At 40.6% G+C, this 13,340-nt stretch overlaps 1 protein-coding gene across 1 annotated transcript; it reads right to left on the reverse strand.

Moving 5' to 3' along the window:
- Window positions 1–3,044: 3,044 nt before the first annotated feature.
- On the reverse strand, window positions 3,045–4,837 carry LOC106577679 (uncharacterized). The gene is made up of 4 exons (XM_082964560.1): window positions 4,483–4,837; window positions 3,964–4,092; window positions 3,557–3,591; window positions 3,045–3,458 (listed from the first exon to the last, which is right to left on the reverse strand). Exons 1-4 carry the CDS (start codon window positions 4,787–4,789, stop codon window positions 3,339–3,341), a joined length of 591 nt encoding a protein of 196 aa, XP_082820686.1. The 5' UTR covers window positions 4,790–4,837; the 3' UTR covers window positions 3,045–3,338.
- Between the last annotated feature and the right edge of the window lie 8,503 nt (window positions 4,838–13,340).

Below are 13,340 nucleotides of genomic sequence, written 5' to 3' on the forward strand. Positions count from 1 at the left end.
TATTGACAATAGTAATTTTGATATTACATGGTTACAAGATGGTGCTAACCTGTATAGCCTAGCCTATTGTTCTTAGCACAGCACCCGGTTTATTGCAAATTGTGATTTCCCAGTAAAGTTATTTTGAAATCTGGCAATGCAGTAGCATTTACGAAATGTTAAACTATGAATATTTGAATGACAATATTATAATTTACCAATGTTATCGAATAGTAATTTTGTAATTTGTAACGTTTTTCACCGGAAGCATTTGAGAGAAAAAAAAAATCTGAATTTCACCGCTACTGTAAAATGCTGTTTTTGGATATAAATATGAACTTGATGGAACAAAAAATGCATGTATTGTATAACATAATGTCTTAGGAGTGTCATCTGAGGAAGATTGTCAAAGGTTAGTGCATAATTCTAGCTGATTATCCGCTTTTGGTGACGCCTGTCTTTGAATTGACAAAAACATTACACACAGCTATTTTCAATGTACTCTCCTAACATAACCTAACTTTATGCTTTCGCCGTAAAGCCTCTTTGAAATCGGACAATGTGGTTGGATTTAGGAGATGTTTATCTTTCAAATTGTGAGAAATAGTTGATTGTTTGAGAAATTGAAATTATTAGATTCTTGCAGTTTTGAATTTCCCGCCATGGTCTCTTGACAATGAATCCCTATACCGGGATAAGATCCCCAACAGGATAAACAGGTTAACATTCACAAGGCCGCAGGGCCAGACGGATTACCAGGACGAGTACTCAGAGCACCCTCGAGCCACTCCAATTCACACATCACCAAACCAGATCCATAGATGAAGCAATCTCTATTGCACTCCACACTGAGCTTTCCCGCCTGGACAAGAGGAACACCTATGTGAGAATACTGTTCATTGACTACAGCTCAGTGTTCAACACCATAGAGCCCTCCAAGCTCATCACTAAGCTAAGGACGCGACTGCAAGGCGCTATGCAAACCAAGCTCATCATTAAGCTAAGGACCCAACCGCAAGGTGCAACATATTGTAGTGCGTACGGCTCAGTACATCACTGGGCCGAGCTACCTGCCATCCAGGACCTCTATACCAGGCTGTGACAGAGGAAGGACCTACATTTTTTTTAAAGACTCTAACTACCCAAGTCATAGACTGTTCTCTTTGCTACAGCACGGCAAGCAGTATTGATGCAACATGTCTGTGTCATGTGGAATGACGCTGGAGAGACGAAGCAGGTACGGGGAGTAAAACATTTAATTATAACAGACAGAGACGAGACAGGCACAGCGTCAACAAACAAATACAAAGACAAAAGACAATCAATGCAGCAGCAGGGAACAGAGCTAGTGAACTGACAAATATAGAGGAGGAAAAAAACAGGAGATAAGTGAATCCAGGTGAGTCCAATAATGCTGACGCGAGTGACGAGGAAGGGCAGGTGTGAGTGATGGATGGCAGGAGCGTGTGATGCAGGGTAATCTGGCGTCCTCAAGCGCCAGAGGAAGGGAAGAGTGGGAGCAGACGTGACAGTCTGGAATCAACAGAACCCTGAACAGCTTCTACCCCAAGCCACAAGACAGCTACATAGTTAAATATAGTAGTTCATCAAACAGCTGCAGTACTCTGACAATTTGCATTGCACCAAATTTTTCGACTCATCACATATGCTGCTGCTACTATTTATTTTCTGTCACTTTATTCCTAGTTATATGTACATATCTACCTCAATTACCTGGTACCCTGTGTATGTAGCCAAGTTATTGTTAGTTATTGTGTATTTATTATTAAGTGTTTTACTTTTGTATTATTTCTCTATTTTCTTTCTCTCTGCATTGTTGGGAAAGTCCTGTGAGTAAGCATTTCACTGTTAGTCTACACCTGTTGTTTACGGTTTGGGAACTTGACCATGCTGGATGTTGAAGGCAGCTAACATTTCTTAACCCATATGCTATTATTAGAAAGACATTAACATTACAGTTAATGATTGATAACACGTTTTTGGCTGCTGCCCACAGCACTATAGTGGAGTGATACAGTATATTTAATATCTTTCAGATGGTGATGTTGATCAATAGATGACAGTCCTGGTACTTCTCGCCTTCATGAGAACTGGAGTTCTCCTCTGCTGTCTGACCATCCTCATCATCATCTACCTCATCTGGAAATAGATAAAGCTAAGGCCATTATCAATAGACTAAATGTAGTATGTTACTTGCTTTCGCCAAATCCCTGTGTATTCACTTATTGTATAATTATTAATCAATAGCACTGTGAACATTGATACTGACTTAAGTCGTTCTGTTTGAGTGAATGGGTCAGAGATTTTCATGAAGGAAAATAGTTGACGAAACTATTGAGATTACACCCAATTTCAATCTCTACTTTGTACTCTTGTTGAATACTTTAGGTTATGGGAAAGGCTATTAGCTTGTTAGTATTCTTCACATACTTCGCACATCTAACTGAGCGGCAGTGGTCTGGTGTTTATCATCCAGATGAACAGATGAGGTGTGAAAAGAGCGTGTGTGGTTTTGATGCACTGAGAGGTGTGGTGAGAGCTGAAGGCCAGTCTTCCTGTAGTGCTGGTTGTTTGTCTTCAGCAGAGAGAGGGTGACGCATGAAATGTCTACTGTCTCTATTACTGTCAACCACCCGTCAAATCACCCACGCGTTTCTACTTACACATGTCCCGTAGTGTAAAAGTGACCTGGTTATTTTGAGCAGGCACACTCTTAGAAAATAAGGTCCTACCTAGAACACAAAAGGGTTATTTGGCTGTCCCATAGGAGCACCCTTTGAGGAACCCTTTTTGGTTCCAGGTAGAACATTTTCAACAAATAAAATGTGTTGGGTGGGTGGGCTCAGAGACAGAGAGAGACAGAGACACTCCCCCAGTGTTAGTCTGAGAGGCCCGGTGATTTTCACCTCAGCAGATCTCACTCATCACTGAGCTGCTCCTCCCTGTCACTCACAGCACAGGAAGTGATGCGTTACTAATGGGCAAATAACATGATAAGCAATCTTGTGACAGTTTTGATTAAACACATTTTATTAAGTAATCAATGTAATAAAATTGTCCTATGCTAGGTACTTGTTCTTTACGACTAACTAAACACAGTGATCTAAACTAATTTAAACAGATTAAACTGTTGTGGTTTGAGTCTAACTCCCCCTCTCTGACCACCCCTGTACCACTGAGCTGTGTGGCCCTGAAGTACAAAGCACAGAAACTACAGAGATATTTACTGATTTACATTTCAATACATTTGATTTAACTACTCATACAATATAGGAAGATTTAAACTTGTATTCAAAGATATGGCAAACAACTTGTCCTCCTCTCCACCCTCCACTTTGTCATCTTGTAGCAGCATATACTACATGGGGGTCTAGCTCCTTCTCTCTTCTTCTCTCCCTCTTCTTTTTCTTGGAGGTGAAATTCAGGGCAGCATAATTCAGTGTATCAGTATCTTGGTTCTGTACATTTGGAAACACCATGAAATACAAATATAATTTAAACTGTTTCTGAATTGCTCATATTTTCAAAATAATGTCACTGAACAAATAGCATTTACCTGATCATTTTGTGGTCGTCTTTGCGAGTCAGGTCCTGAATATGATATTAACAGAGATGAGAGAAGATATCAACTGATCATTCCATTGTAGTGCGAACATTATAACTTTTACTGACTCAATTCTCAGTATACAGTATGTCAGGGGTACGCAACACTGTTCCTGCAGTGCCACAGGTATTGCAGGATTTTGTTCCAAATAAGCACCACACCTTCCTAACTAAGCTAATTGATCAGTTCAATGATTGCCTAAATTCAACACACCTGGTCTTCCAGGTTGGTTAAATTAAAACATGAGGTGCGGCAGCACTCCAGGACTATGGTTGCCTACCCCTGCAGTATGTCATGTGAAACATTTTCACTATGTAAGTGTAGTTAATAGCAGGCCCCATATTAAATGGGCTCCATACCTGTGTTGAGTCTGTTTGAATCTCGTCTGACCTTGAGGACCAGGATGAGGATGATTATCAATAGAACAGCAGTTAGAACACCCAGGATCACAACCAGTAGGAAGAGCTTCATGGTTCCATCTTCCTCTCCTACAAAACAGATTTAAATTAGAATCAGAACTATACAAACTTTTATCCTTTTGCTACCAATTCAGAATGGAGAAATGTCAGGTCGCAATAAGATGCTGTTGTACTTTATTTTTATTCTGTGGTACTTTCAAGGTACATCATATTAATTCATTTCTGAAAGATTCTCACTTAATATTACAGAATGAACATACCTTTTTCATAGTGCCCTGTAGGGTCCTTGTCATAATCTTTGTGACCTTTTGAACAATTGGGTGAGTTAAATATTCTACTGTTATTCAAACTGTTATACAATAGTATTGTATCTCCAACATAAGTCAAAATTATATCTGATACCTAGGATAATTGTTTGTGCATTTGGTGTCATAGCAGACAATTTATTGAAAAGATTACCTTGGACCTTCAGGACAGTCGCGTTGGTGAAGATGAAATAGTTATCCAACATTCCACAGAAGTACAGACCAGAATCAGCTACATCCACCTCTGTGATTCTGAGAAAGGTAGTTCTATTGGTGATTAACATTTTCATATGATTGCCATGAAATCCATTTTGATGATGAACAGTTGGCAGAGAGCTCCACATAGACGTGATGCACAGGGGTTCTGAGCTGTTGACTTGCTTGAACCAGCCAATGTGTCCCGTTTTTTTAAGGACATTGATGCACTGCAGGGTGACATTTTCCCCTGAATGGACCACCATTAAGTGTGGCGGAGAGACAGACACAACATGGGTCAGATCTGAAAGAGAGAGAACGAAAGTTAAGAAAGAGTTGTGAGTAAAAGGTATTCTTCATGCACATTACATACACACCTAAACACAGTCACAACTTTGTGAGAGTCCAAATCTATTGATGAATCACAAAATCGGAATTGAGGACGCAGTAACTTACAGAAGCTGCAGAGGACGAGAATTGGCACATTTATGCGTTCCATTCTGTGTTTAGATCTACACTGCCAGACCATGAATGAAGGACTGAATCTTCAAATAAGAGAGATGAAAGTAATTTGTGATTATGGGCGGGACATAGTATGACAACCATAGCTGTACACAATGACCACAGATAAAAATGATCTTATCACTAACCACTGATGTTCCACTCTTGCATTTGGTTTAATAGACAGAATGATAAGATATTTTAATTATAGAGTGTAGTTTATCATCATGGTTCCCAGAATTATCAATTGTAAATACTAAGAATTGATGAAATGTATTCCAACAGACCAGTTAGTCAAACATATTTAGTCAATTTTAATGTAATAACCTTTGAAAAAGGTCTGGACGACAGTAAGTATTCCAAATCCAAATAAACTCAGCAAAAAACGAAACATCCTCTCACTGTCAACTGCATTTATTTTCAGCAAACATGTAAATGTTTGTATGAACATGACATAATTCAATAAGAGAGACATAAACTTAACAAGTTCCACAGACATGTGACTAACAGAAATTGAATAATGTGTCCCTGAAAAAGGCATGGGGTCAAAATCAAAAGTAACAGTCAATATCTGGTGTGGCCACCAGCTGCATTAACCTGTTATGGCTAGGGGGCAGTATTTTCACGGCTGGATAAAAAACGTACCCGATTTAATCTGGTTACTACTCCTGCCCAGTAACTAGAATATGCATATAATTATTGGCTTTGGATGGAAAACACTCCAACGTTTCTAAAACTGTTTGAATGGTGTCTGTGAGTATAACAGAACTCAAATGGCAGGTCAAAACCTGAGAGATTCCTTTACAGGAAGTGGCCTGTCTGACCATTTCTTGAACTTCTTTGCCATCTCTATCTTTTACAAAGGATCTCTGCTCTAACGTGACACTTCCTACGTCTTCCATGGGCGCTCAGAGCCCGGGAAAAACCTGAATATCGTCATCCCAGCCCCAGGCTGAAACACATTATCGCCTTTCTCAAGTGGCCGATCAAGGGACTGTGGGCTTAGGCGCGTGCCCTGGCCGCCCCCGTCTTTGTGATTTTTCCTCTGTTTGCCGAAAAGGAGATTCCCGGTCGGAATATTATCGCTTTTTAACGAGATAAATTGCATAAAAATTGATTTTAAACAGCGGTTGACATGCTTCGAAGTACGGTAATGGAATATTTAGAATTTTTTTGTCACGAATTGCGCCATGCGCACGACCCTGATTTACCATTTCGGATAGTTTCTGGAACGCACGAACAAAACGCCGCTATTCGGATATAACGATGGATTAATTGGGACCAAACCAACATTTGTTATTGAAGTAGCAGTCCTGGGAGTGCATTCTGACGAAGACAACAAAGATAATACCATTTTTGTTATAGTAAATCTGATTTTGGTGAAGGCTAAACTTGCCGGGTGTCTAAATAGCTAGCCCGTGATGGCTGGACTATGTACTTAGAATATTGCAAAATGTGCTTTCACCAAAAAGCTATTTTAAAATCGGACATATCGAGTGCATAGAGGAGTTCTGTATCTATAATTCTTAAAATAATTGTTATGCTTTTTGTGAACGTTTATCGTGAGTAATTTAGTAAATTGTTAGTAAATTCCCCGGAAGTTTGCAGGGGGTATGCTAGTTCTGAAGGTCACATGCTAATGTAAAAAGCAGTTTTTTGACATAAATATCTACTTGATTGAACAAAACATGCATGTATTGTATAACATAATGTCCTAGGTGTGTCATCTGATGAAGATCATCAAAGGTTAGTGCTGCATTTAGCTGTCTTCTGGGTTTTTGTGACATTATATGCTAGCTTGAAAAATGGGTGTCTGATTATTTCTGGCTTGGTACTCTGCTGACATAATCTAATGTTTTGCTTTCGCTGTAAAGCCTTTTTGAAATCGGACAGTGTGTTTAGATAAAGGAGAGTCTTGTCTTTAAAATGCTGTGAAATAGTCATTTGTTTGAAAAATTTAAGTTTTTGTATTTTTGAGGAATTTGTAATTCGCGCCACGCCTATCATTGGATATTGGAGCAGGTGTTCCGCTAGCGGAACGTCTAGATGTAAGAGGTTATTAAGTACTGCAGTGCTCCTCCTCATAGACTGCACCAGATTTGCCAGTTCTTGCTGTGAGATGTTACCCCACTTTTCCACCAAGGCACCTGCAAGTTCCCGGACATTTCTGGGGGGAATGGCTCTAGCCCTCACCCTCCGATCCAACAGGTCCCAGAAGTGCTCAATGGGATTGAGATCCAGGCTCTTCACTGGCCATGGCAGAACACTGACATTCCTGTGTTGCAGGAAATCACGCACAGAACGAGCAGTATGGCTGGTGGCATTGTCATGCTGGAGGGTCACTACAAAATTCTGCTTTAATACGGTTGGATGGCCGGTGCCTTCTATCGAGCTTCTGAGGGCCTAGCCAATGTGGCGCTATCTACCTACATTTCTTCCCAGAGACAACCAAAGAAAAATCCTGGTTGGACCTTTTTTCTCCTCAGTTTAAACCTGTCCTTTTTAACACAAACTGAAGAGATTAAATCAGGATGTCATTGAAAAGAAGAATATAATCAGAATATCACTGAAATATTATTGAATAGATCAAATAGAAATTAAAACTAGATATATATTTCAAATATACAACACTTACTTCATAAATCCTTGGGCCTTCTGAGCTCCCCAATCCTTAAAGGGGAGTGGGTTGTTAAGACAACAATATCTATTCTCTGAAAATAAACCTTTAGTGCATTACATTTGAAAGCATAGATCTTAGCCTGTTGGGGCTAGGGGGCAGTATTTTCACGGCTGGATTAAAAAAAACGTACCCGATTTAATCTGGTTACTAATCCTACCCAGTAACTAGAATATGCATACTTATTATATATGGATAGAAAACACCCTAAAGTTTCTAAAACTGTTTGAATGGTGTCTGTGAGTATAACAGAACTCATTTGGCAGGCAAAACCCTGAGACATTTTCTGACAGGAAGTGGATACCTGATGTGTTGAATTACCTTTAAGCCTATGCCATTGAAACACACAGGGGTTGATTAATGTTTTGGCACTTCCTATTGCTTCCACTAGATGTCACCAGCCTTTACAAAGTGTTTTGAGTCTTTTACTGTGAGATCTGACCGAACAAGAGACTTGGAACGGTGATGGCCGATTAGACTCTGGCGCGCGAGTTCATGTTGGGTACCCTCGTTCCAATACGTTATAAAAGAGAATGCATTCGTCCACCTTGAATATTATTCATGTTCTGGTTAAAAAAGGCACTAATGATTTATGCTATACAACGTTTGACATGTTTGAACGAACGTAAATATATTTTTTCCCCTCGTTCATGACGAGAAGTCCGGCTGGCTTAGATCATGTGCTAACAACACGGAGCTTTTTGGACATAAATGATGAGCTTTTTTGAACAAAACTACATTCGTTATGGACCTGGGATTCCTGGAAGTGACATCTGATGAAGAGAATCAAAGGTAATGGATTATTTACATAGTATTTTCGATTTTAGATCTCTCCAACATGGCCGTTTGTCTGTATAGCAAAGCGTATTTTTCTGGGCGCAGTGCTCAGATTATTGCAAAGTGTGATTTCCCAGTAAGGTTATTTTTAAATCTGGCAAGTTGATTGCGTTCAAGAGATGTAAATCTATAATTCTTTAAATGACAATATAATATTTTACCAATGTTTTCTAATTTTAATTATTTAATTTGTGGTGCTGACTTGACTGCCGGTTATTGGAGGGAAACGATTTCCTGAACATCAACGCCATAGTAAACCGCTGTTTTTGGATATAAATATGAACTTGATAGAACTAAAAATGCATGTATTGTCTAACATAATGTCCTAGGAGTGTCTTCTGATGGAGATTGTAAAAGGTTAGTGCATCATTTTAGCTGGTTTTATGGTTTTGGTGATGCCTGTCTTTGAATTGACAAAACATTACACACAGCTATTGTCAATGTACTCTCCTAACATAATCTAACTTTATGCTTTCGCCGTAAAACCTTTTTGAAATCGGACAACGTGGTTAGATTAAGGAGATGTTTATCTTTCAAAGGGTGTAAGATAGTTGTATGTTTGAAAAATTTGAATTTTGACATTTATTTGGTTTCAAATTTGCCGCTCTTGAAATGCACCTGCTGTTGATAGGGTGCACCACGGGTGGCACGCTAGCGTCCCACATAGCCCCAAGAAGTTAGAAGATAAACACAATAGTGTCAGCCCAACAGGATGCTCAGCTCTGTCCATCCGGTCTCTTGTCATCTGAGTTAGGTCAAGCCACCACAGGGGCACTTATCCTACCTTCAGCATGTCATCGGTGTATACTGTGGAAACCTTGTAATCTGATGAAATGCTAAATGAGAACGCAGACTATACAATGCATCTCAGAAAGTAAATCAACTCATAGAAGTGTTGTTCTACAGAGGTAGACTTTTCCACTCAAGACACAGGTTTTTAAGAAGATGATAGCTATCAGGATGTTTGCACCACTGTGCACATTTTTTCTTCTTGGAGAGATGGGTATGTTTTATTTGCTTTTATTATGATGGCATGTTCAATATATATATATATATGATACAATTTATTTTGATTGAAACTCACAGACGCATTCCAATCTTGTATTTTAATGTATATATAACAGTTAATATATTTGTATAATATGTCTTTTCTTTAGTTGTAGTTCATGCACAAGCTCGGACTGAGCCCTCAGCTATGCAACAGGAGAGTGGTCTCATGTCAGCCAACGTTGGGGACACAGTGACTTTGCAGTGATTCTATGAAGGCGGCGTGGCCATGCATTTCTCCTGGTACAAGTAACCCTTGGGAGAAAAACCTCAGGTCATCTCAACCATCTATCTATAAGTATGACAAGGGTCTTACATTTTATCATGAGTTCAAGGGTGAACCTTGATTTTTAGTGGAAAGCGGACAAGAAATAAATCACCTCAGCATCTCAGACATGAAAAGCTCAGATTCAGCAATGTACTACTATGGGAGCGCTCACTCAAATGTGGTAGAATTTGGAAAAAGAACCATCTTCAATATAAAAGGGACAGTACTGAGAAGAAATGCTTTCAATATACTTAAATATTTTCAGGGAAAATCAGGATTTTAGATAGATAAAGAGTAGTGATGAGTTATCCTAAGAATTTTTTTTTTAAGTGTCTTACAGGAAATATCAGGTATTCTCACAATCTGATGATTCCCTCATTGAGTAAGAGCACTTGCTATGGGGAAGTTGTAGATTGTTAACAGATTAAATGACATATTTAAACCCTCTTTTCAGATTCATGCTCCAACAGCAAGACAGTTGTAGAGTAGTCTGTGTCTGAGTCAGTCCAGCCAAGAGACTGTGACTCTGAACTGTACAATGCACACTGAGGCCTGTAAAGGAGAACACAGTGTCTATTGGTTCAGACATGGCTCAGGTAGGGCTGTGGCGGTCATGACATTTTTTTCAGCAGGTGATTGTCAAGCTGGTCTCACGTTATTTGACTGTTAATTAACATAAACACATTTAGCATCTCCTGGCTTCCACGCATAGACTACAAGCCACTTATCTACATTTAAAAAAGTCTAATAAATCCATATAATATAGCCTACACCATTCCAATAAATCCATTATTTATTTTTGACAAGTCTAAAGAAACATGATATTAATAAAATTAAGTCTATTTCAGAAGAACAGAATAGCATACTCTGAGTTGTCCTTGTGTTGAGCCCTGACCTGATCCATGCCTTTTGCGGCCAGGGGCCGTTGTGCGCATGGGCTGAGTTTAATAATTATAATTCCCTTCTCCCGTCTGCGTGCCGAAGCACCTCTCACTCACATGGCTCTCAGTCTTTCTTACATGCTACAAGTGAAGACAGAAACATCGGGGACGCAACTGCACGCGTCCTTATCCAATTCCGAGGCATATATTGAAGATATTGGAAGTACCGTCCACATTTACTTTTTGTCAGCCAACAACATGTGTAGGCCTAACAAACAGCAAAAGCACTAGCCAATGTCAATCTACTTTCTCCCATAGTACAAACGTTGACCTACAGTGCATTTGGAAAATATTCAGACCCCTTCCCTTTTCCCATATTTTGTTATGTTACAGCCTTATCCTAAAATGTATTAAATAAAATAAAATACTAATCAATCTACACACAATACCCCATAATGACGAAGTGAAAACAGGTTTTTAGACATTTTTGCAGCATTGAAGGTCACCAAGAACACAGTGGCCTCCATCATTCTAAATGGAAGTTTGGAACCAACAAGACTCTTCCTAGACCTGTCCACCGCGAACAAGCTGAGCAATTGGGGGAGAAGAGCCTTGGTCAGGGAGGTGACCAAGAACCCAATGGTCACTCTGACAGAGCTCCAGAGATCCTTTGTGGAGATGGGAGTACCTTCCAGAAGGACAACCATCTTTGCAGCACTCCACCAATCAGGCCTTTATGGTAGAGTGGCCAGACGGAACCCACTCCTCAGTAAAAGGCACATGACAACCCGGCTTGGAGTTTGCCAAAAGACACCACAAGGACTCTCAGACCTTGAGAAAAAAATATATACTGTCTGATTGTCACGCCCGTCTAAAGGAGTAGACCAAGGCGCAGCATGCTTAGAGTTCCACATGTTTAATAAATATGAAACTCACCAAACAATACAAATGAAAACGAAGAGTGACGTTTTGGGCTGCTCACAGGCAGCTACACAAACACAAGATTCCACAAAGCACAGGTGGGAAAAGGCTGCCTAATTATGATTCCTAATCAGAGACAACGATAGACAGCTGCCTCTGATTAGGAACCCTACTCGGCCCAAAACAAAGAAATACAAAAACATAGAAAAAGGAACATAGAACGCCCACCCCAGTCACACCCTGGCCTAACCAAAATAGAGAACAAAACCCTCTATGGCCAGGGTGTGACACTGATGAAACTTCTCCCGCAGCCACACTTGCATTGTCTTGGCTGTGTGCTTAGGGTTGTTGTCCTGTTAGGGTCCTGTTAGGGAAACATGAAAAGAGGGTGAAATCCGGTAGTTAGTGGGGGGCTGTAATCTATATATCACCTCAATGACCTCCAGAGTACCTTGAACGGCCCCACAAACCGGGGACTCGGCTTCTTACGGGGCAGGCGGAGTGGGATGTTCCTGGTGGAGAGCCTGACGCAATCACCAGGATGGAACACAGGAGCCTCACTGTGGTGGTGATCCACCTGCTCCTTCTGACGGCTGACGGCGCGCTGGAGCCTCATGTGGGCATCATTCCAGACCTCTTCTGTGCACCTGAACCACTCATCCACCACAGGAGCTTTGGTCTGGCTCAGGGTCCATGGAGCCAGGGCAGGCTGATAACCCAGAACACAGTGGAAGGGAGTCAGCCTGGTGGAGGAGTGAAGTAATGAATTCTGGGTCTATTCCACCCAGGGAAGGAATCCGGCCCACTCATCCTGCCAGTCCTGGCAGTGACTCCTCAGGAACCTTCCCAGCTCCTGGTTCATCCTCTCCACCTGCCAGTTAGATTGAGGCCGGTACCCCATGGTGAGGGTTAGTGGTGCTGTGATGTGCGTAATAGTGCCACATCCCAATGGTTGTTTATCCAGGGCTCGGACCGGAAAATGAGAGGAGAGTGGGTATGTGGTGATGTTCAGGGAGGAGATGAGGGACATTCCAGACGGTGTTTATTCCACAAGTTACCACCTGCTAAATCTATGAAATTAAAATACCTATTTACTCTGTTCCATGCTATTTATAAACTTATAAACTTGATCTCCAGTATAAAAAACATCTAGATATTAGCTCACATTTCTTTTACACTAACTGTTTCTTTTTCTTTTACACTGTTTTCAACAGTGGAGATTTGAATTAACCTTGCTGTCTGTCTCTCCGACACTTGCAACATTGTTTCAATATTCAAATTCGATCTCCAGCTGTCCCATAGTAATGAGCGTGTAGCGAGTCGGGACGAGACAGACAGGCAGGTAGCTTTTCTCAGCCAGTGGAAATCATGAATCATTAAGCAACATTTTTATGGATATATATAAAGAAAGCTCAATTGAAAAAAGGTAAAATGAAACGAAGTGAAGCTAGTTTGCAGTCTTTCCAGCTTAAGTTTTATTTTAACTGTGTTGTTGGCTATCTCCTCTGATCACCAGGAACGCACAATCCCTCCATCAGTGATCAGACTGTCCGCAATAGGCTGAGAGAGGCTGGACTGAAGGCTTGTAGGCCTGTTGTAAGGCAGGTCCTCACCAAACATCACAGGCAACAACGTCGCCTATGGGCACAAACCCACCGTCTCTGGACCAGACAGGTCTGGCAAAA

This window comes from Salmo salar, chromosome 18 (assembly GCF_965601325.2).
Source record: "Salmo salar chromosome 18, fSalSal1, whole genome shotgun sequence".
NCBI classification, from domain to species: domain Eukaryota; kingdom Metazoa; phylum Chordata; class Actinopteri; order Salmoniformes; family Salmonidae; genus Salmo; species Salmo salar.